This window comes from Zonotrichia albicollis, chromosome 2 (assembly GCF_047830755.1).
Source record: "Zonotrichia albicollis isolate bZonAlb1 chromosome 2, bZonAlb1.hap1, whole genome shotgun sequence".
In the NCBI taxonomy this organism is placed as follows: domain Eukaryota; kingdom Metazoa; phylum Chordata; class Aves; order Passeriformes; family Passerellidae; genus Zonotrichia; species Zonotrichia albicollis.
The window spans coordinates 13,231,808-13,256,515 of record NC_133820.1 but is presented as its reverse complement, the minus strand read 5'-3'; the positions used below and the strand labels follow the sequence as shown (position 1 = coordinate 13,256,515).

Below are 24,708 nucleotides of genomic sequence, written 5' to 3'. Positions count from 1 at the left end.
CCCTTGATTTGGAGGCCTCTGGTCTGAAACTGAATAACCAAAAATAATAATAAAAAGAAATGAAATATCCCGGCTCACACAAGAGACAAACCCTAATCCAACCACACTTTGGTCACCAAGGGTAAAATGATGGTCCTGGAGCTTTTTACTACCCCATCCCTGTTTTCCCTGCTGTGATAACTTGACCCTGAAAAGGTGAGCCCTGAAAGTTGAAAGGGTTTATTTTCCTGATATCCACTGCAAATCTCAACAATTCCATCCTCAAAGGACAACACCCGTTTGGAAGGGAAAGTGGAAGCAGGAGAAGAGAATATCCATGAGGAAACACCCACGGCTGAGCTGCATCCACAGGTGAAACATTAAATCCTGTTTGAAACAGCCAAGCCCAACCACCTCCTACAGCTATTCCCAGAGGGAGCAGCTGGATCCAGGCCCTGCATGAAAAACCCATCGGGAATTCCACAGGGAAGCAGGGAAAAGGGATCCTGCGTGTTAAACCTGATATTCTGCCAGGCAGAAAGTGTTCCCAAGAAGCTGAAGAATGTGAGGCTGCCACCTCCACCCACGTCTGCTCTGCTGAGCAGCCACAATAAAATTTGGGATTTTTTAATAGGAACAGAGCTGTGAGCAGGAGAAAGCCAGAGTGGATTGCTCTGCAAATCAGGGAGAGGAGTGAGGGGGATGTGAGGGGTTGGATCCTTCACCTGAGCTGACCTGGAATTGCTCCAGCCAGGGGAAGGAGCTGGGTGGTGCTTCCAGATTCTTTTTGCTTTGTAGAGCACATGGTCATTGGCTGATTTTTAGTGGTAAAATCAGTAGGGTTTAGTATGGTTAGATTGGGGTTTTGGGGAGAAAAATCTTCCCCGTGAGGAAGTCACAGTTTGCCCACAGAATTTTGTGGCTTCCCTATCCCTGGAAGAATCCAGGGCCAGCCTGGATTGGGCTTGGAGCAGCATGGGATAGTGGAAGGTGTCCCTGCCCATGGTTTGGGTTGAAAATAAATGATCTTTAAGGTCCTTTCCAATCCAAACCATTCCCTGATTCTGTGATTATCAAAAGTACCCCAGACCCATCAGATTTGCAATAATTCCACTAAGCCCTGGGAATAAAGGAAAGTTCCAAGAGTTACCTGAGGTGAGTGATAACCTTTCCTGCCTGCAGGAAGGAGCACCCAGCTCTCAGAAATAAATCCCAAAATAAGAACTATTCCCAATTCCCTGTAACTATTCCTCTCCAAAATCCCAGCAGAGAGCCTTGACTGAGCCCATTTCCTTCTGGTTGGAAAAAGAGAGGAACACTCTGTTAGGAGCAGCACCTGCTAAAACCAACACTGTCCCACTTTTTTGGGTCCATCTCCCCATGAATCTGCATTTTGATAGTGCTCAGTGACCTGACCCACTGCCCAAATTTCAGCAGGAATTTTAACAGGGACAGGCTCAGCTCCAGGAGATGCCGGATAAGATTCCAAGCTGGATGACTCGGTTTCATCCGAGCCTCAGAGGAAATCAGACTCCTAAGTGACCCTTTTGCAGGTTTTCATTCCAACAAAACTCCCTGAAAAACCACCAGCCACAGAAACACCTCCAAGGCAGCCTGTCCTAGGAAAGCCTCAGCGCTCAGAGGAAATTTTGGGAGCATGGAGAATTTTGCAAAGCTCTCTTTGCTGCTGCCTTCCTGGGAAAGGTCAAAGCATTTCCCTCTCTCTCCAGCCCCCTCATGGACAAATGTCCATTGGGAAATACACCTGGAACAAGTCCTGGCTTTGCAAGACAAACATTGGTTCTGCAGGCGGAGGCAAACAAAACCCATGAGCTGGGCTGACACTGGGAAGACACAGAACAGGGCCCCTTAAAACTGCCAGGCTTCCCAACACCCAAATATCCATTGGGAAGCTCCTTTTTTCACTCCTCAAACGCTCTCATGTGTCAAAAATCTCCAAGGAGAGCCCCAAAGAGATGGAAGCACAGTGGAGCCATGAGCCTGTGTAGGTTGTAGGGTGGGGGAGTAGAGAGAGGATTAGAATGGACCTCTTAAAACATTCCCAAATTCAACCATCCAGGCTTCCCCAAATCCAAACACCGATGGAAAAGCTCCTCCTTTCACTCCTCAAAGGTTCTCATGTGTCAAAAATCTCCAAGGAGAGCCCCAAAGAGATGGAAGCACAGTGGGTCCATGAGCCTCTGTAGGCCATGAGGTGGGGGAATGGAGAGTGGATTAGAATGGACTTCTTAAAACATCCCCAAATTGAACCATCCAGGCTTCCCAAAATCCAAACATCCATGAAAAAGCTCCCATTTTCACTCGTTAAAGACTCTCATGTGTCAAAGATCTCCAAGGAGAGCCCCAAAGACATGGAAGCACAGAGGGGCCATAAGCACGTGTAGGCCGCAGGGTGGAGGTGGGCGAGCAGAGGGAGGATTAGAATGAATCTCTCGAAACATCCCCAAATTCCCAAATTCAACCATCCAGGCTTCCCAAAATCCAAGCATCCATTGGGAAGCCCCTCTTTTCACTCCTCAAAGGCTCTCACATGTCAAAGATATCCAAGGAAAGCCAAGAAGAAGTGGAATCAGAACAAGTCTCTGAGCCCCCATAGGCCACAGGGTAGAGGACTAGAACAGACTCCTCCAAACCTGACAGGCTTCCCAAAATCCAAACATCCATGAAAAATCTCCTCTTTCCACTCCTTAAAAACTCTCCTCTGTCTCTCTCATGTGTCAAAGATCCAAAGATCTCCAAGGAGAGCTCCAAAGAGATGGAAGCACAGTGGGGCCATGAGCCCGTGTAGGCCGCGGGGTGGAGGTGGGCGAGCAGAGGGAGGAATAGAATGGACATCTTAAAACATCCCCAAATTCCCAAATTCAAACATCCAGGCTTCCAAAAATCCAACCATCCATTGGGAAGCCCTTCTTTTCACTCCTCAAAGGCTCTCACATGTCGAGGATATCCAAGGAAAGCCAAGAAGTGGAAGCAGAGCCAGGCTGTGAGCCCCCGAAGGCCGCAGCATGGAGGACTAGAATGGACTCCTTAAAACCTGCCAGGCTTCCCAAAATCCAAATATCCATGAAAAATCTCCTCTTTCAACTCCTTAAAGACTCTCATGTGTCAAAGATCTCCAAGGAGAGCCCCAAAGAGATGGAACCACAGAGGGGCCATGAGCCCGTGTAGGCCGCAGGGATGGAGGTGGGCGAGCGGAGGGAGGATTTTGGGTACTTACCCTGAATCTGACTCTGAGGCTGAGGGTTAAAAGCTGTGCTGTGGTTCAAGGAGGCTCGAGGGTTGGGTGTGGGGGCTGGGTGGTGTGGGCTGACCCTCATGGCCGTGCGACGCAACTGCTCCAGCTCGCTCAGGCGCTCAGAAAAGGACAAGCTGCCAGGCTTTGTCTGCTCATCTATTTTCTGACGATGTCCTAGTGTGGGAGGGGGGGGAAAAAGATCAGAAAAGCTCACTTGGTACATGAGGTCGGTTCGTTTTGGTTTATTTTAAATTTTTATCCCTGGTTTTTGCAACCCCTGATCTGCTGGTGAATGTCCTAACCTGGGACTGTCTGAAATGAAAGTGAAATTATCTCTAAAGCTTTGCAGTCTTATTGTGGGGCAGCCTGAGAGGTGCCCAGGGCTGAAGAACCAGAGCCACCAAAAATTTCAGGGCCTTTCTACCCTTCCTGTGGTTTCTAAAAGGAGGAAATAGCCCCTGTGCTAAAGCAACACTGGGATAACTCCTCAAAAATTCCATCCCAGATTGTCACCAGGCACAACAACCAGACAAGTGCTACAGGGCTGAAAAATAACAAACCAAATCAAATCTTGGTTTTGGGTTCTTTTGCAACGGTTTTATGGACAGGAATGGGAAATGAACACCAGCAGAATTGGAACTGGGATAATGAGGTTCCTCTTGGTGCCACTGGGAGCTCCAGGAATGTGAGGTCCCATCACACACAGCTCCAAGGGGGTAAATGCTGAATTCTGAGCATCAGCAGGGCACAGAGGACTTGGGCACGGCCATGTGGGAATTACAGGGTCCAGCACTTCCCACAGCAGTCCTTGGAGCACAGTCCCCATGGAGCTCCAGGGCTGGGAGGGGACAGGGAAGGTCCCAGAGAGCCAGGACAGGATTGGGACACATCTAGAATCAGCTGGAAGGACTGAGGTGACACATTTCATCTTTCCACTGTCCCAGGCTGCTCCAACCCAGTGTCCAACCTGGCCTTGGGCACTGCCAGGGATGCAGGGATGGAATTCCATCCCAGCCCCTGCCCACCCTGCCAGGGAACAATTCCGCATTGCCAAGATCCCACCCAGCCCTGCCCTCTGGCACTGGCAGCCATTCCCTGGGTGCTGTCCCTGCATCCCCTGGCAATTGTCTCTCTCCAGCTTTCCTGGGGCTCCTCCAGGCCCTGCAAGGCCGCCCTGAGCTCAGCCCAAAGCTTCTCCTGTGCAGGTGAACAATGCCAGCTGTGCCAGCCTTTTCCAAGATCCCAGCCCTGAGGCTGCCAGAGCTCCAGGAGCTTTTGGGCAGCACTGCCAGGGATGCCCAGGGTGGGGTTGTTGGGGGTCTGAGCAGGGCCAGGGGTGGCACTGGAAGATTCTTGTGGGTCCCTTCCCACTCAGGACACTCCATGGTTCTATTCTATGATTCCATGATTTCTGCACATTGCATTTGTCCCAGGACATCAGCTGCCTCATGGATCTTTGTGCTTTGTCTTTTGTCCTTCTTTCCATTGGACCCTGCTGTCCTGCCAGGAATGCAGCCCAAATCTCCAGCCCAGAGGTCAAACATCTTCATTTTTCTACTTGTTCCCTTGAAGAAACAGGGGAACTTGTGACGAGAAAAGGGGGAATGGCCTTAAGGTAAAGGGAGGCAGGGCTGGATGGAATCTTGGGAATGAGGAATTGTTCCCTGGGAGGAGGAGGAGGGGCTGGGATGGAATTCCCAGAGCAGCTGTGGCTGTCCCTGGATCCCTGGCAGTGCCCAAGGCCAGGTTGGACACTGGGGCTGGAGCAGCCTGGGACAGTGGGAGGTGTCCCTGCCATGGCAGGGAATGGAATGAGAGAATATTTAAGGTCTTTTCCACCCCAAACCATTCTGTGATTACATAAAAAGTGGGCATTATTTTATTTTTTTATTCACTATTCCTTATCCCACACTCCCTTCCTTAACTTTTAATCCTGAAACATTTCTAAAAATCCCTCTCTCAATTTCGAAGATCACTGAATAAGCAACAAAAAGTTCTCTGCAGAGCCCTGTAGGCCCCTTCCTCCACAGAGAGCTCTTTCAAGCCACTCTGACAGCTCAATCAAGACAAGGCCCATTTTATGCAGTAAAAGGAAAATGTGCATTTAAAAGCAGTTCCCAGTAGCTGCATTTCTAAAATTAAATTTTATAACTCGTCTTATGCTTCCAAATCTCAGTGGCTCGGCATTTCTTCCCCTTGCCAGGCCCTTTGGCACAGCTTGAACTGTCTCAGATTCCACACTGTGCTGTAAATTATCCCAAGGGGAGGGGGAGGAATTAAAATATAAAAAGACATATTATATAGCAGTGGTTTCATCATTAAAGAGACCCATTAGGGCTTAAAAAAAAAATAAAATAGAAATAAAAAAGGAGGGGAGAAGGGAAGACAGATGAAAAGGCCTTTTAAAAGGACTTTTATCTGCCATTCTGGTTGGTCGGGAGCAAATGCTGCATTTGTCAGCAGAGAGAAGCTGGAAGTTCCTCCAGCCTTGGGCTCCTGACCCTGGATGTGAATGCCAACACGTGGAGTCACACAAGATGTGTAAAATACCTCATCCATGGGGATTATTTTAAGCTCCAGCAGGATCAACCCAGGGCTGGCAGAGCCAAGAGCCACATCCTTCCAAGTGCAGCCCCACGCTGGCTTTTATTCCTGATTTCAGATCCTCCCCAGCCTTCTCCTGCTTTAAAAGGAGAGCAGGAAGGCCAAGCTCGATCTCCTGTGACCTCCCCTTCCCTCCCAGCTCTCCTGGCCCTGCAGTGCCAGGCTGCTCCAGGCTGTGGGAGGATCTCTGCCTGTCTGACAGCATCCCAAAGGTTGGAAATGCAGGATCCCAGGGAGTCCCAGCTGTGCCCAGAGCACCGAGTGCCACCTCTGCTGGGCATCTCCAGGGATGGGCCCTCCAAACCTCCCTGGGCAGCCCATCTGAGGGTTTAACAACCTTTAACAACCCTTTAATGTCCAAAATTCCTCCTGATTTCCGTGATATCTTCATACCCTGCATCCACTGAGCCAAACTTGGACCTCCCCGCCCCTCCCTGTGCTGCCCCAGAGCATCAATCTGAATTCTGGGGGTGTTCCAGCCTCCTGTGTGGGCCCTTTTCCACAGCCTGGGATTCCCAGGAGTGCAGGGGAGGAGCCAAGTTCTGTCTCATCCCTTGAATTTGTGGAAATTCCATTTGGGAGAAAGAGAAGCACCAACAGGCTCTTCCTCAGAAGAACTCTGCTGCTTTTATGGCTCCATTTTCATGTTGAGTGGAAAACAATCAGAAGCAAGGCCAGGCAATTGTCACCTCAAGAAGCAGCTCCAAAAGTGCCTCTTTACCCTCCTTATCCCCAGCCAGAAAAAAAAAAAATCTATTTATTATTCCTCCTCCTCTGAGCGCACAGAACCTGTTTGGCACCAGAGCTCTGCAGGAGAGAAGTGAAGAAGCGTGTCAGAAAAAAAAACGTAACAAATATAAATATTTCTCCCGAGCCACTCTCAAAGCACAGGCAGCCCTTTGTGAGGGCGACCTGCATTTTGGTGTTTATTAGCTGGGCTTTGAAGTTCCCCTCTAAACACCTTGCTGGGGCAGACAAAATATCCTCAGCTCACCCCTGGCACGGGCAGCGCTGTTATTAACCCTTTTTGGCAGGCGGAAAATGGAATGCCAGAGCAATGAGGTGCCCTGCCCAGGGCCAGGAGGTGACCCTGGGACAGCCACTCTGCCCTGCCAGCCCCGTGAGGTGACCACAAGGCCAGAGCTCCCTTTTCCAGGATGGGAAAGAGCAGCAGGAAAGGGTCTGGAACTTGCTCCCCTCCCTTTTCCAGGATGGAAAGGAGCAGCAGGAAAGGGTCTGGAAGCTGCTCCCTTTTCCAGGATGGAACAGAGCAGCAGAAATGGGGTCTGGAACCTGCTCCCCTCCCTTTTCCAGGATGGAACAGAGCAGCAGGAAAGGTTCTGGAACCTTCTCCCTTTTCCAGGGTGAAAAAGAGCAGCAAGAAGGGGTCTGGAAGCTGCTCCCTTTTCCAGGATGGAAAAGAGCAGCAGGAAAGGGTTAGGAACCTGCTCCCTTTTCCAGGATGGAAAAGAGCAGCAGGAAAAGGTCTGGAACCTGCTCCCTTTTCCTGGATGGAAAGGAGCAGCAGGAAGGGGTCTGGAACCTGCTCCATTTTCCAGGATGGAACAGAGCAGCAGGAAGGGGTCTGGAACCTGCTCCATTTTCCAGGATGGAAAAGAGCAGCAGGAAAGGGTCTGGAACCTGCTCCCTTTTCCTGGATGGAAAGGAGCAGCAGGAACGGGGTCTGGAAGCTGCTCCCTTTTCCAGGATGGAAAAGAGCAGCAGGAAAGGGGTCTGGAACCTGCTCCCTTTTCCAGGATGGAACAGAGCAGCAGGAATGGGGTCTGGAACCTGCTCCCTTTTCCAGGATGGAAAGGAGCAGCAGGAACGGGGTCTGGAACCTGCTCCCCTCCCTTTTCCAGGATGGAAAGGAGCAGCAGGAAAGGGTCTGGAAGCTGCTCCCTTTTCCAGGATGGAACAGAGCAGCAGAAACGGGGTCTGGAACCTGCTCCCCTCCCTTTTCCAGGATGGAAAGGAGCAGTAGGAAGGGGTCTGGAAGCTGCTCCCTTTTCCAGGATGGAAAAGAGAAGCAGGAAGGGGTCTGGAAGCTGCTCCCTTTTCCAGGATGGAAAAGAGCAGCAGGAAGGGGTCTGGAACCTGCTCCCTTTTCCAGGATGGAAAAGAGCAGCAGGAACTGGGTCTGGAACCTGCTCCCTTTTCCAGGATGGAAAAGAGCAGCAGGAACAGGGTCTGGAAGCTGCTCCCTTTTCCAGGATGGAAAAGAGCAGCAGGAAAGTGTCAGGAACCTGCTCCCTTTTCCAGGATGGAACAGAGCAGCAGGAATGGGGTCTGGAACCTGCTCCCCTCCCTTTTCCAGGATAAAAAAGAGCAGCAGGAAAGGGTCTGGAACCTTCTCCCTTTTCCGGGATGAAGAAAAACAGCAAGAAGGAGTCTGGAACCTGCTCCCTTTTCCGGGATGAAAAAAAGCAGCAGGAAGGGGTCTGGAAGCTGCTCCCTTTTCCAAGATGAAAAGGAGCAGCAGGAACGGGGTCTGGAAGCTGCTCCCCTCCCTTTTCCAGGATGGAAAAGAGCAGCAGGAACGGGGTCTGGAAGCTGCTTTGGCTCTGCTGAAGCACTTTGGCCACAAATCTTGATGAAAATCACTCAAACTTCCCGCTGTTTAAGGAAAACCTTGGCACAGAGCTCACATGAGGAGGAACCACTGCCTTGCCCTCCTCGTGTCCCCAGAGATTTCACAAGGATTGAGAGAGAGAGAAATTCTTGTTGCTCTTTCTTTTAGTTCCTGTTAATAAATTTCTCTTTACACCCATTTGAAGTTTTAAACCTGCTTTCCCTTTCTCCTCATCCTACCTCAGAACAAAAAATAAATCCATTAGGAATTGACCAACATGGTCATGGGGGCACTGGCTCTGTGCCAGGCCTAAACCACGACACAAAGCCATCACACTCTAAAATACATTAACCGAGAAATCTCAAAAATCAGTAATATTTCAAATTAACAAAACTCATTCTCTTTAAGTGTTAACTCCAACTCTTTCTCTTTGGTGTTAACCAACACACACTTTAACACACTAACTGAGAAATCTCAAAATCAGTAAAACCTCATATGAACAAACCAAAACCAAAACTCCTTCTCTTTAGGAGAAAAGAAAAATGAACATTTTCCCCCCCCAGCTTGCAGGGGAATCAATTAACAGAGAAAAGAAAAATGAACATTTTCCCCCTCAGCTTGCAGGGTCAGTGTTGGGGATGCTGCAATAAACAGGACATGCAGCTAATTTGGCTAAACCACAGGATTTAGGGTCTTTTTCACCTTTATTTTTTAGATTATCCCTTCCAAATGCTGCCTGAGTGAGGTCAGGAGGACTTTTTGCCATGGAATATATTTTTTTAAATATTTTTTGGAATATTACACAGGGAGGGCAGGGCAAGATGAAAGTGTTTCCCCTGGGAATGGCAGGGAAATGAATTTTTACAGCCTGGGAGAGCCCTGGAACACTCAGGCCTGGACAGGGGCCAGATTTTGGCATTGGGGATGGGGAAATGACAGCAGCAAATTCCTGCTTCCCTGGGAATGCCAGGCCAGGGGAGGCTCAGGCTGGGATGCGCAAGCGCAGGAAAAGAAACAAAATTTCCTTTAAATTTTCCCTTGAAATTTTGAATTTTCCTTTAATTTTTTTTTTTTAATTAAAAAATTAAAGGCAAAAAAAAAAAATTGCAGGCATCCTTAGATCCTTTCAGGTTCAGAGAGACAGAATAGGCCAAGGAACCTTTATTTTCCTTTGAATTTTTTGAGTTTTCCTTTTTTTTTTTTTTTTTAAATTTTTGCAGACATTCTTTCAGGCTCAGAGAGGCAGCATTGGGTAAAGCAGAGGCCAAGAAATCTTTATTTTCCTTTGAAATTTGGAATTTTTGAATTTTACTTTAATTCTTATTTTTTTAAAAGGAATCCTTAGATCCTTTCAGGCTCAGAGAGGCAGGGTAAGCCAAGGAACCTTCACCTCCCTGTGAAATTCTGAATTTTCCTTTCATTTTTTGGGGGATTTTTGCAGGCATTCTTAGATTCTTTCAGGCTCAGAGAGTCAGAATTGAGTAAAGCAGAGGCCAAGGAACCTTTACCTTCCTTTGAAAATTTGAATTTTCCTTTAATTTTTAAAAAATTTTATTTCTGCATTTGCATATTTTTATTTTATTTATTCTTAGATGCCTTTTGGGTTCAGCAGGGCAGAATAGGCCAAGGAAACTTTATTTTCCTTTGAATTTTTGAGTTTTCCTTTAAATTTATTTTTGCAGGGATTCTTAGATGCTTTCAGGCTCGGAGAGGCAGAATTGGGTAAAGGAGAGGCCAAGGAAGTGAAAATGAATTTTTTGAATTTTTGAAATTCGAAATTTCCCTTTAATTTTTTTTTTTTTTTTTAATTTTTACAGACATCTTTAGATGCTTTCAGGCTCAGAGAGGCAGAACTGGACAATGCAGAGGATGAGGAAAGGAATTTCTGCTCTCCTCCTTCCAGCTGGAATTTCTGTGGAAAACCAGGACCATTTTCCAAGAAAACACTGCTGGAATGGGTTAATGGATATCCCTGTCCAGGTGGAATCAGGAGATCTTTAGGGTCCTTTCCAAACAAATCCATTCTATGATTTTATGGGGGTTTTTTTTGTCTTTTAATCAAATTTTTTCCTTTTAATTACGCCACTCTTCTGTCACTTGCTGTCATCCACTCTCATTGTTTTTTGAGAGTTGTTTTTTTTTAATTTCCCTCCTTTTATTTAATAATAATAAATAAAATATTATTATTAAAATCCTTTATCCTACTATTATTTATTATTTATCCTTTTTCTTTCTTCATTTTCCAATTTCAATTATTAAACCATTCTCATCCCAACCCATGGGTTTTTTTTTCCCCCATCCCACCATGGAAGGATGGAGGTCAGTGTGGTTTTAAACCAAAACAGGGGAGTTTAACTTAGCTGAGCCTTTGTCCCTGAATTCTTCCCCTTCTCTCCGTTTTTCCCGTGTGGAAAAAGGAAATTTCACACCCAAAAATGGGATTATTCCCAGGAAAATGCAGAGTCTGGCCAGGCTTTAACCAAAGGAAGGAGTGAGTTTAAATAAACTTGTTTGCCTTTGAGGCACTCTGGATCTTGATTCAAACATCCCCTCTTTTCAGGGCTGGTTTTATTCAGGTTTGGTGCAGCTTTAGTGGGGCAAAAAAATCACCAAAATTCCATTGTGTCCATTAATAAAGTGCTGACACTGTTCTGTGTCTTGGGGCTAAAATTAATGTGATTATTTTGTATAATGATGAGAGGAAATGTGCTCGCTCATATCGTTCTAGGAAGTGAACACACTGTGCTTAATGCAAAAAAATGATATTATAAGTAATATATGATATGATATGATATGATGTGATGTGATGTGATATGATATGATATAATATAATATAATATAATATAATATAATATAATATAATATAATATAATATAATATAATATAATATAATATAATATATAATTAGTCAGGGACAAATTATAAATATTATTATTTTTTGCAATATAAATTCATGTCAAACAATGAATTCTTGACCCACAGAAGTGTTCAAGGACAGGGCTTGGAGCAACGTGGGATTGTGGAAGGTGCCAATCACCTGAATTTAATTTGCAAGAAGCTGTGACAGCCCAGATTGACCAAATGATAGGTAAAATAATTGACAATTGTAATTAAATGTGCAAAAGGCCAAGAAGGAGTGGGATTGTTCAGCCTGGAGAGGAGAAGCTTTGGGGTGACCTCAGTGTGGCCTTGCAGGGCCTGAAGGATCCACAGGAACATGGAGAGAGACAATTCCCAACCCAAATTTGTGTTTCTGTTAATTAAAATATAACACTGCTATATTATTACCAAGCTGAGAAAGCCTTTAAAACAGAAATGCTTTCAACTATAATGCAAAATAATCATGATTATTTTGCTAACAATGCCTAAACATTGCATTCCTCTGTGTCAGAGATGAAATTCTTGGCCAACCCTTTTTCCCTGAGCTTCTTTCAGAAGGATCAGCTCAGTGCCAGAGCTCAACAACCGCTCCTCCATGGATTAAAAATAATATAAAAACCCTCTAAAAACAGAATTAGACCCAAATCTGATTGCTGTGCTGAGCACAAATCAGGCAGGCAGAGTTTTGAGGAGATTCATCAGTGTGGTCGTTTTGGTTTGTTAATTTGAAATATTACTGATTTTGAGATTAATTTATAATTAATGTATTAAAGAGTGCAGTGGTTTTTGTGTTGGTTAATTCCTAATGTATTTATTTTTTGTTGTGAGGTAGGATTAGGAGGAAGGCAAAGCAGGTTTAAAACTTTAAAAGTGTATAAAGAGAAATTTATTAACAGTAACTACAATAAAGAGTGATAAGACAACAAAATCTTTAGAACACTTCTGTTCCCCCTATAACTTTTTCATGGACAATGTAAAGAAACAAAACCTAAAATTTCAGTCAGTTTACTGCCTCTAGAATAGTTTTTCTTCAGTTTACTTCTTCTTAATATTATGGAGACTTCTCTACAAGAAAAAATCATTTTCAAAACCATAACATTCAGCAATCACATTTTTTTCCTGTTTATTTTTTTAAGTGCTGGATAGCACGAGCCTCATTTCCAGACATGGAACATGGTGGCAGTCAGGAGATTCTAATATTATATATGAGAATATATATATTGTACATTAATCTATATTCTTCATTCTATGTTATATATTCTATATTATATATGTTATATTCTATATTCTATATATGTTATATTATATATGTTATATGTTATATGTTATACATTATATATCACATGTTATGTATTATATATTGTATATTGTACATTATATATTATATTATGTATGATGCATTATGTATAATATATAATTTATAATATATAATATATAATGTATAATATATTCTATATATAGAATATATATATAGAATATATATATAGAATATATATATATTCTATATTCTATATATAGAATATATTATACATTATACATTATACATTATACATTATATATTATATATTATATATTATATATTATATATTATATATTATATATTATATATTATATATTATATATTATATATTATATATTATATATTATATATTATATTCTCATGGCCTGTCTGTAGTTAGCAGCAGGAGCAGTGCTGGGTTGGGAATGTGGGAATGAGGCCCTGACTCCATGGCCAGGCTGATCCAGAGGAGCTCTGGGACACTGGGAAACCCTTCCAGGTAAATTCTCTTCTCAGTTCCCCTGCAAAGCTCACCCTGGCTGGAATTGCTCCTCCCTTGGAATACCTGCAGCTAAAATGATGTTTATGGTCCAGTCCTAAGCTCAGCATTTAAATTTTCCACCACGTGACCCCATTTTTTTTGTGGGCAGTGACACCAAGAAGGTGAACCAGGATTTACAGATTCCTGCTCTCCCTATTTTACCTGGGGAAACCCCAGGGAGCTCCTTGCACCTCCTTTGGGAGTCGTGGATTTTTCTCCCCGTGTGTTTTAACAGTAATTACACAATATGTTGACAAGATATTTTTGCTTAGCTCTTCTTTTTGAAATAATTTAAAAATTATTTCACATTTTTTCGAACACAGGTAGAGGAAAATTTGTAAAAAAAAGGAATTCTGTCCCAGGACAAACCAGAGCAGGTGGGAGGGCCCAGGTCAAGACCCTCTTGCCTGATCCATTCAAGAAAATGAGCTTCAGTTCACAGAATCCCAGAATTTCCAGGACTTCTGGAGCTCCCCCAGTCCAGGCAGGGCCACTTGGAGCAGCTGACACATGAACACATCCAGGTGGCTCTGGAATATCTCCAGAGATGGAGACTCCACACCCTTCTTGGGCTTCCAATTTCCAATTTTCTGCTCTAATTCCAGGCTGGGAGCCCTTTCCATCACTGAAACTTGGCTCAGTAGTGTCAGGAGAGCTTTGGGGGGAACATTCCTGGGAAAAAGGACGAGTGGAGGCTCTGCTTTCCCTCTCTCCACAGTCCTACAGGGTGCCTCCCATTCTTTCCCTCCTCCTGATGAACACACAAAATCCTCAGGTCTATCCCGAGCTCCCAAACCCACAAAAACAATCCTGACACATTTCTGAATGCGGCAGGAATTTTTCCTCCTCTCCCCCAGCTCTGCTGCTGTGAGGTACAAACAGCAAAGGACAAGTGAATTTCCACTACAACCACAATTATTTTGGGTAGATCCACCTCAGCTTCTGCTGAATCTGTGCCCTCTCTCCCGTGGAAGTGTAATTATTGCCTGGAATTAACCCCAGGAATTAGGTCATGGCAGTGAAGTAAAAGTCATGGAGCCTTTGGGTTTGGAGGGAAGAAGTCGACCATGAAATTTAAATCAGTTTGTAAAATTACAACCCTTGCTTTCTTTTCCCCTTCTCCCATCTCAACGCCCAAAACTCCAAGCCCTTGACAATGTTTGAATGAGCCCCGAGCCAAGCATTGCTTTGCCAAAATCCTCTTTTGTTTCTTTTTGGTTTGCATCTTCCCAAAGTGCCCCAGGAATCCCCTCCAGCCACAGCTGAGGCAGCAGAGCTGGAGATTTGTCTGAGGGAGAAGGTGCAGGATGAGCCCCAAGCAGCCAAGCACCAGCTCAGGGAGCAACCAAGGAAAAAATAAAATACAGGCACAAAAATCCTCCTCTCTCCAAGGGAAAGCTGCTGAAAACACATGGAATCCTGGAATATCCTGAGTTAGGAGGGATCCACAAGGATGATCCAACTCCAATTCTGCCCAGACCCCCAAAAATCCCACCCTGGGCATCTCCTGGAGCTGTGGCAGCCTCGGGGCCGTGCCCATTCCCTGGGCAGTGCCAGCACCCTCTGGACAAGAACCTTGCCCTAAATCCAACCTAAATCCCTCCTGGCCCAGCCCCAGCAGGAACTGGCCCCACGGAGCTCTGCCCTCAGTGTCCTCTGCTCCAGCTGGACAATCCCAGCGCTCTCAGCCCTTCCAGACCCTTCCCCACCTTCAGAACCTTCCTGGGACGTTCTCCAAGAGCTTTTGATCTTCTGTTGAGACACCCAGAACCGCCCCATGACTCCAGGTACAAGCACAGCCTTTGGGAGAAGGTTCTGTTTCTGCTGGACACAGAGACATCACTCAAGCACCTCAATCACATTTCTGGAGCCCCTCCCTCATCCTGCGTGTCCGAGGTTGGAAATGGGGCTGTGTGTTCCGTTCCCATCAGTCAGAGCTGGGGCAGTTCTCTGCTGTTCCTGGGCAGTTTTTCCTTTCTCTCTCCCACAGCCAACCCTCCCTCCAGGAGATCTCTGCTGTCCATGGCCACTGAGTGTCCCTGCAGGGCTGAGCCAATCCCAGCATCCCATGGGGAGATGCTCCTCCCAGGGGAGGAGCCAAGCATTCCTGCCTGGATCCAATCTGAGGTGCTGGGACGGCAGCACAGCCTTTGCCCCCTGCATTGCCAGAGGAGCAGCTGCCTCTTCCCCTGGAGCTGCAGAGGAAAACTCCCCCCTTGTGCAGGATCCCTGCTGCAGCAGAGCCACAGCTGGCACTGCAGGAGGGCTGAGCCCCCCTGGGATGGGGCTGGGACACCCCCTGGCACACAGGGAGCAGGGCATGGTCTGGCTCTGGCAGTGGTTTGTTTTCTTTTTTGTACTATTGCATTTGTATTTTTAATTTTCCTAGTAAAAAACTGTTATTCCCACTCCCATATCTTTGCCTGATAATTTCAAAACTATAATAATTCAGAGGGAGGGAGTTTACATTATCATTTCAAGGGAGGCTCCTGCCTTCTTTAGCAGACACCTGTTTTTTCAAACCCAGGCACTGAGCAGGAAGAGCCAGGGGTGAGGACATTTGTCACCTGTGCAGTGACTCCAAACAGGGCAGTGGTTGTACAAACAGCATAGGAATTGCTCAGACAGGAACATTTCATCACAAATGTCTCGAGGCAGTGAAAGGTCCCCATCACTCACCCTCAGCCAGGGCTCAACCAGGCACCTGCACCTAAAAGGTCAGCTCCTGTGCCTCGGTGTTTATATAAACCAGGGCAATTTGGCAACACCAAATTCAATTTACTCCCTGGAGGTGCTGGCTGCTCACACTTTGACTGTGTGGAGTTTTGCTCCTGCCCAAGAAAAGAGCATAACTGGGGCTGCACACCTCCCTTGAACTTCAGACCTTTGCTTTTACCAAACCCAGTTCCTGCTGTCGCCACACAATAGCTGAAAATACCTGGGTTTCCACAGAAAGGAGTTTGGCTATTTTAATTTGTTGGTTCCTCCTCTGGACTAACACTCCACTGTGAACTCATAAATTTCACGTGCTTCTGCCTGGGCTTTATTTTAACTTCTGGAACTTTTTTTTTTTTTTGCTTCCCTGATTTTCTCTGCAGCTGCAGGGAGATATAGTGAGCTACTGTGGAGCCCTGTGAAAGCAGGGCCTCTGAGAAGTTTCCAAAGTGGATACAAGCAGGTTATTCTTTGCCTTGTTTTCCTTGGCTCAGCCCAAGCTGCTCAGGGTGAGTCAAACTGGATTAACTTTCAAGAGGGAAGTGGTGTGGTCAACCCAAACTGTTTGTGGTGAGATTGGGAAGATACGTGGGGCAGGTAATGAGGAACAGCCTGTGGTGCTGGCTGCAGGGAGGAATCAGGCAAACAGAATCCTTAATAATTAAATCAGCACTGTCCCATAAATGTTTCTGGGTTTTTTTTGTTTTTTTTTTTCTCCTGTAGCTTTATGTGCTGAGGGTTGTGACACAGCCTGGCTTTTGTGGACTGGTCAGCCCCAGAACGTGGCCTGGTGGATGTGGGGCTTGATGGACTCGAGCTCCAAACTCAAAGGAAGAATAAAGGAACAAAGGTCAGGCACTATTAGAAAAATAAAAACAAAATGTCTCCATGTTTTGTTTATGAGTGGGGAAATTCTTTCTGCTGCCTCCTCCCATTTTTACATGCTGTTCCTAATCTGTTCCGTGATTAAGGAAGGCAGGGAAGATGTTCACATCTTTCTGTCTCTTTAGGATGTGTTTAAGTGATTTATGAGGACATAGTGTTCCTGTAGGACAGACAACACCTGCCCTGGTGATTCCAAGCAGAGCTGAGATGGCCTCTCATGGAATCAGGGAATGGTTTGGGTTGGAAGGGACCTTAAAGATTCCTGTCATGGGCAGGGACACCATCCACAATCCCACATTATCCCAGTCTGTCCTTGGACACCTTGGATCTATTCAGCTTCTATTCCATCCCCTCCCCACCCTCCCAGGGAACAATTCCTTCCCAATATCCCATCCATCCCTGCTCTCCTTCATCTTAAAGCCATTCCCTGTGTCCTGCCTTGTGGGAAATCCCTCTGCAGCTCTCCTGGAACCCCTTTAAGCATCGGAAGAACACAATTCTCCCCCAGGCATTCTGACCCTCCTGCTTTGCACACCCTCACACAGCACAGGCACAGGATCGGCCTGAGTGAGATTTCTCATGAACACTGAGAGAAAATTCATTTCCTCACTGCAATTCCACAGAATCCCAGAATCACTGGATTGGAAGAGACCTTCAGGATTATCAAGTCCAAGCCAGCCCCAACAGCCCAACCAAACCCTGGCTCCCAGTGCCACATCCAGGCTTTGTTAAACACACCCAGGGGTGGTGACCCCACCACCTCCCTGGCAGAACATTCCAGTATTCCCAAAGAGCAGGAGCACAAATGGAGATGCAAACCAAAGTAAAGCCTTTTTTCTATTCTTCACCACCATGAAGCAAAAGCCTGTGGTGTTCTGTGTGGGGCTGCAAGGAGGGAATGCTCCAGCTGATAATCCAGGGCAGGCAAAGCTGGGAGGAACTGCAGTGCAGGTGGATTTTTGGCTTGCTCCATATCTATTACTGTATTCTAAAACTCCAAACTCTGAGTTTCCCACCCTGTGATATCACACACTTCTGTTCAAACTCCACCCCCACAATCCCAGTTCTGTCATTCCATTCTGGAAGATTCTCCAGGGCCTCAGGTCAATGCAGTGCTCTCTGGGGGTCAGTGCCTGGACACAGAAAGTCTGGAATTCTCAGCAGGCAGAACTTCAACAGATTACCACTCTTTGCCGTTGTATTTCAAGAAGAAAATGGGGGCTGTTCACTGAAAATGCCATGTACCTTCCTCCAGCCTTTCCCTTACACATGTGGCATTTTAGGGAACCCCTAAATCAGGAATCTCCTCAAAAACTGGAGCTTTAAAAAAGATCCTGCACTGCTAAAATCTTCTTTAGCAAACAGAAGTGTCTGAGCCCTCCATGAGGGGGGGAAGTTTCCCTCTCCCTTCTCCCAGCCCCCTGAGGAGCTAAGGAAGGAGGGATCAGCTCATAGAGAGAAGGAAAACTCTGAAGGAAAACTCATCTGCCACTCCTGAGGGACAGCAGGATTGATGCTCCCACAGCCCAACTTTGCCAGCAAATCTCCTTCTGGGAAGGGGAAAGGCAAAATAACTCCCTAAAACCCACAATAGGCACCTCCACTCCACGAAATAACTCCCTAAAACCCACAATATGCACCTCATCCAACTCCAGGCCCATCCTTTCCCAGCCCCAGCCTCTGCTTCAAATCTGCTTTTCCCCCACATTTTCCTATTCCTATGGAAAATGTTCTTGTCCCCAAAGATCTTCATCTTGCTCACTGCTTTTAACAGCTACAAAACCTTTGTAGAGAGAGCATTTGGCAGGAGAAAGTCAGGCCTAGTGAGGCATGCTCAGAAATAATCTACATTCAGCTGATTCTGGCTTTGTCTCAGGTTGGAGCACTTCCCCCTGGTTTCAGCACAGAGACATCAAGGAGGGGCACCAAAATTATTAGATTGAAAATCATGTTAATGATGAATGGTGAAAAAAGAGCTGTGTGGGATGAAGTGACTAAGGAAAGGGGTTGAAATAATTTCTGCAGGACTGTGTCAGACTTAGCTTCATTCCTAACCCACAGTGCAGCACAGGGCTTCCCTTGTCCCTGATTTCTCAAGGAAGGAGCTTGGCCTGTCAACACTTCTGTGTTCCATTTAAAAAACCCCAAAATGATTTGGGAAGCAATTCTATAGGATCTGCTGCACTCCCAGAAAAGCAGTGTTGTCACCAGGTTTCCTGCTCCACATATTTGACCATTTCCTTGAACGAAATAAATTACAAATTCCTGTCTCACATCACCCAATCCCAACCCTCCAGCCTCAGCAGAGACGCTGATAAATGCCAGGGAAAACAATCCCATCCCAAATGGAAAAGGAGTTTCTGCACCATGAATCAAGGATGGGAGTGTTGAAAACCTACAGGTTGAACTTATTGATATAGGACATAAAGGATCCCCACCAGCACTGCTCTGTGCCAGGAATTCCTATGAATTTAACAATCCTTTGTATTGCCAACCAGTTAAATTCCATAAATACGTAAAGGGGCTACAAAAATGCTGGAGAGGGATTTTCACCAGGGCATGGAGTGACAGGGAAATGGGGAATGGCTTTAAAGTGTCAGAGAGGAGGGTTAGATGGGATATAAGGAAGAAAAGCTTAAGTTTAGAAAAATTTAGGCTGGAAGAGTGCCAGGAAATAATCACGTTTCAGTTTCATCTCCAGACAAAAGGCCTTGAAACCAAGAATTCCTGTCTTTCCTTCATGAGATCCTTTATCTGTTAGAATTCAGCAATTCGTAAGCTTTGTTCAAAATTAAAAAAAATAAATAAAATGGAAGCATGTATTGGAAAAGAGGTGACTTTGCTTTCATACAGAATTTATATCATGGAATCTGAATCCTTCCACTAAAATTTAATCCTAATCCACCAGTGAAATTTAAATGTTTGGTATTTTCCAACAATGAAATGGTTCATTTATTTCTGGTTTCTAAGTTGTTATTTGGTACAATTCAGCCTCAGCTTCCAAAATGTGGCACTTGCAGCAGAAAATGAGCAAGAAAGAAACGCATTAATGTTATTTCAGCCCACTGAAATAATGAAAAGGTTTTTTTGGAGAAGAGTTTGACTTTTGTTATTATTATATTAGAAAAAGATTCTTAGGGTTTCCCTAAAAATGACCTCAGTTAGGACAAGATTTCCTTCAGAACAGAACCAGCAGCTCCTTCTCAACTCCTGCTCAGCAAAATATTCCCTCTCTCCACACCCTTCGGCATCTCACCCTTGGATATTTTTTTTTCCCCCAAAAGTATTTGGGAAAACTACATATCCAACAGGGAATAATCCCATTTAATGCCCATCTTAACTTCAGGCTAAATCCTTGTAGCCTTTTCCTTTCACATCACTTTCAGGCATTTGGGCCATGAGTGAATTTTTCAGAGCTTTGTAGGTTAAAACAATTCAATGAGGAAAAGCAGAAAAAAGCAGTCAAAAGAAGAAAAAAACCTAATTTTTCAGCTGATGTACACGGCGGGTCAAATGGCCTAAGGGAAATATTTAATTTAGGACTCAGACTATTTCTACCAAGTTTCCTAACCAAAAGTATTTTCATCAGGAGCACTACTCTTGATCTGGTTTCTGCTAATGATTTTCCCCATGGACCTCGCTCATAAAAACAGAAATTGCTTTATGAATCATAGAATCAGAGAAGAAAATGATGGGTTAGGTCATCCTGCCCTTCTCCCTGACAGTGCAGCAGGATTTCTTTTCAGAAAAAAAGAAAAAAAAAAAAAAAGAAAAATTTTGAAAATAAGCATTTATTCAGAAGTGGGGAATAAAAATGCTCAGTTCAAAAGAGGTTTTTAAAATCCATAATGAAAGCAGGGGAGGAAGAGCCAGGTTTTTAAGCACCTTGGCTCTCTTTATGAGCTGTGACAATTTGAGTTGTTTTCTCTGTGCAGGCACAGACAGGAATTCAATGGGACAAAAAGGAAAGTGTGGAATTCCCACAAATGGGAATTTATCACAGTTTGGAGGGCAAATTTAGCAAATTTAGCTGCTGGCCAAAGAGCTGGACATCCCAGCAAGGATGATGGGATGTGCAGGAACACGGTGTCCACTGGCCTTTGTGCAAAGGTGGCCCTGTGACAGCGTAATTGTCACCTCTTGTCACCTCCACACATCCCACAGCGCTCAAGAGCCACAGAATCCCAGGAATGTTGGAAGAGCCCCTCAGGATCACCTTCAGCACCACCAGCACTGCCCCAATCCCTTTCCCCAAGGCCACATCCAGACTGCTCTGGGACAATTCAGTGACTCCAAACCTCCTAAGGCCTGACCACTCTGCCAGGGAAAAATTGTTTCTGATCCCTAATCTGAACTTCCCCTGGCCCCTTACACTTAATGGAACCCAGGCTGTCTGAGAACCATCAAAACCATGAAGGAAATGAATCAAAAATGGTTGTTGGAGTTGGTTTTAGGAAATTACTCGAAAACTGTAGTTGGAGCTGGTTTTGGAGCTCAGCAGGTTTGTTCTAGGTCTCTGGAAGACAGCAGGATCTCAGTTTGTTCCCACTGCTCCCCAGATCTCTGGCGAATCAGGAGAAAACATCTCGGCCTGTTTGGAATTCCTTCAGACTAAGTGACCGAGTGAGTCATGGAGCTGGGGGAATGTTCCCAAATATCCATTCCTGAAAGGAAAACACTCCAATCCAGCAGCTTTTGTTTTGATTCCCATCCCAATCCAAGAAGGCTGAAATCCTTCTAAATCCCTTCAGTCCATGGCAGGCCTGGTTTGACAGGGCCCACCACAGATCCAGGCCAATCCATGTCTACATCAAAGGAATTTAAAAAAAAAAGTCTGAGTGGTCGTGGCTATGATTTGGAAATCTTTGTGAGAAGTCAAACTTGAGGACTTTAAATCCCACTTAAAAATGAAGGGAGCAAAACAGGATCATTGGAAAAGCTGGGAGAGCTGGGGGTGTTGGGCTTGGGGAGCAGAAGGCTCCAGGCAGAGCTCAGAGGTTCTAAAAAGGAAAGGAGAAGGATTTTTTATGCAGGCAGAGAGTGACAGGAAAAGGGGAATGGTTTTAAAGAGATGGCAGGGTTGGATGGGATTTTGGGAAGGAATTCTTCCCTCAGGGGGGATGAGGCCTTGGGGGAGTGTCCCAGAGCAGCTGGGGCTGCCCCTGCATCCCTGGCAGTGCCCAAGGCCAGGCTGGACACTGGGGACAGTGGGAGGTGTCCCTGCCATGGCAGGGGTGGGATGGGATGGGATTTAAAGTCTCTCCCAACCCAAACCACTCTGGCATTCTGGGATTCTCTGGCTGCTTTTCTGTCTGAACCTGCGATTCCTTCTCCCCTCTGAGCACTTTGCTCACCCTTTGCCCAATCCTCACACCGGGCAAACCTCGTGCCGTGGCTGTTGTGGGTTTGGCCCATCCCATTCCTGGCCTGGTGAACTTGGGAAAATCCCTTGGAGAGCTGGATTTTGCCTCAGTCCCTGTCCCTCTGGCAGTGCCAGCACACAGGGAATGGCTGCCGGTGCCAGAGGGCAGGGCTGGGTGGGATCCTGGCAATGAGGAATTGTTCCCTGGCAGGGTGGGCAGGGCTGGGATGGAATTCCATCCCTGGATCCCTGGCAGTGCCCAAGGCCGGGCTGGACACTGGGGACAGCGGAAGCAGTGGAAGGTGTCCTTGCCGTGGCAGGGGTGGAGCTGGATGAGCTTTAATCCCTTCCATCCCAAACCATTCCTTGATCCCACAATCCCTTTGTGCTGTGTCATGAATGACTCAGCAATAACAAAGCTGTGAATTCTGAGCCCAACCTTTCCTGGTGAGATGCCTCAAAGCTCCCTCACTGTGCAGTTCATTTGCCTAAAGCTTGGGCTATGAATTCCAGAGAAGCCTTTGCATGCATCTGGGTTGGGCAGATCCCAGCGCTGCTTCCGTGTGGATCCTATCTCCACTTCCTCCTTAAAATGCAGAATCTCATTAAATATTAACTCTTCTACCAACTGAAGAATTGATTTCCAACAGAAGGTTTGCCTGCAGGAGGATTTGGTTTCAAGCAGATGCATATTCAAAGAACTAAAGTTTATTCATTGTCTGCAAACTGTGAGCATGCCCAGGTAATTGAATATACAAATCTGGATTTTGCATACGCAAATATCTTTTTTATGTGCGCAGCTGCCTGGTTCACTGAGGATATTTTTCAGGGGCAATTCAACCACAATTTAAATTAAAAAAAGCCCAAACAACAAACCGAAGAAATAAGAATAAATAAATAAATATGAAGCTTTACTCTGGCCTGTCTTCAAATCCAAAAAAAAGTCAGATTTTTCCAATAAAAACGTGGATCATGATGCAACTCAGGTAAGTGAGGGCTCCAGAAGAAAACCTGAGTTTTCTAAGCTATTTTAGCTGAAGTATGAAACATTTCTTTCCTGGTTAAGCAGCCCCAAGCTGTGAGTCTCATTCCCTGGAGGGTGTTTGAGTCCTGCTGCTCTGTTCTCCCGGGACAATTCCACTTAAGCAACATCCAGAACTTCTGCCAAGAGTGTGGGAGGGGTGCAAGAAACTCATCCCAAACCTCAATTTACATTTTGATAACAATATGCAAATGCCCTCTTGGGGTGGTGACTGAGGCCAAGATTGCCTCTGATGAGCAGAGGGATGGAGCAGCTCTGCTGGCAGGAAAGGCTGGCACAGCTGGCATTGCTCACCTGCACAGGAGAAGCTTTGGGCTGAGCTCAGGGCGGCCTTGCAGGGCCTGGAGGAGCCCCAGGAAAGCTGGAGAGAGACAATTGCCAGGGGATGCAGGGACAGCACCCAGGGAATGGCTGCCAGTGCCAGAGGGCAGGGCTGGGTGGGATCTTGGCAATGAGGAATTGTTCCCTGGCAGAGTGGGCAGGGCTGGGATGGAATTCCATCCCTGGATCTCTGGCAGTGCCCAGGGCCAGGCTGGACACTGGGGCTGGAGCAGCCTGGGACAGTGGGAGGTGTCTGGGGTGGAATGAAATCATCTCTAAGATCCCTTCCACCCCAAACCATTCCCTGATTCTGTGATGTCTCCTTGCACATCTGCTCCACCCTCACTCCATTTCACCCAGACAGAACTGTCTGCCCCCAGCACATGAACAAAACAACACCCTGTGTGCAGGGCTTGGGCATTCCCTGGCAACATCAAATCCTTCAGATCCTAATTGTGCTTTAGTCTTTTGAAAAAGGGAAGAGAGAAGGAGAGAGAGAAGGAAAGAAGGGAAAGAAAGGAAAGAAAGGAAAGAAAGGAAAGAAAGGAAAGAAGGAGGGAGGGAGGGAGGGAGGGAGGGAGGGAAGGAAGGAAGGAAGGAAGGAAGGAAGGAAGGAAGGAAGGAAGGAAGGAAGGAAGGAAGGAAGGAAGGAAGGAAGGAAGGAAGGAAGGAAGGAAGTGGCAGAAGGAAGGAAGTGGCGGAAGGAAGTGGCGGAAGGAAGTGGCGGAAGGAAGGAAGGAAGGAAGGAAGGAAGGAAGGAAGTGGCAGAAGGAAGGAAGTGGCGGAAGGAAGTGGCGGAAGGAAGTGGCGGAAGGAAGGAAGGAAGGAAGGAAGGAAGGAAGGAAGGAAGGAAGGAAGGAAGGAAGGAAGGAAGGAAGGAAGGAAGGAAGGAAGGAAGGAAGGAAGAAAGGAAGGAAGGAAGGAAGAAAGAAAGAAAGAAAGAAAGAAAGAAAGAAAGAAAGAAAGAAAGAAAGAAAGAAAGAAAGAAAGAAAGAAAGAAAGAAAGAAAGAAAGAAAGAAAGAAAGAAAGAAAGAAAGAAAAAGAAAGAAAGAAAGAAAGAAAGAAAGAAAGAAAGAAAGAAAGAAAGAAAAGAAAAGAAAAGAAAAAAGAAAGATAGATTTGCTGTCTGTGCAAATCAATGGTTTCACCCAAGCTGTCCCACAGCTGAGGCTCAGGGAACTCCAGGAAGCAGCAAACCATGGCATTTATTCCTGTTTGAAAGGTTTGATCAATGCCATATTGGTTTGCAATGCTTTAAAATGCCCTTAACA

The 24,708-nt window shown here is 45.9% G+C and overlaps 1 protein-coding gene across 3 annotated transcripts in view; it reads right to left on the bottom strand.

The window, feature by feature from the left end:
• The window catches only part of RUNX1 (RUNX family transcription factor 1), a 179,115-nt gene that overhangs the window by 34,027 nt on the left and 120,380 nt on the right, over positions 1-24,708 (bottom strand). For 2 of the 3 annotated variants that reach the window (XM_074533663.1, XM_074533668.1), the window contains one exon: positions 3,218-3,409. The exons of the other annotated variant lie outside the window; for it this stretch is intronic. In XM_074533663.1, the coding sequence (XP_074389764.1) occupies positions 3,218-3,409 (192 nt within the window). The remainder of the gene's footprint in view (positions 1-3,217; positions 3,410-24,708) is intronic. 3 annotated transcript variants of the gene reach the window in all.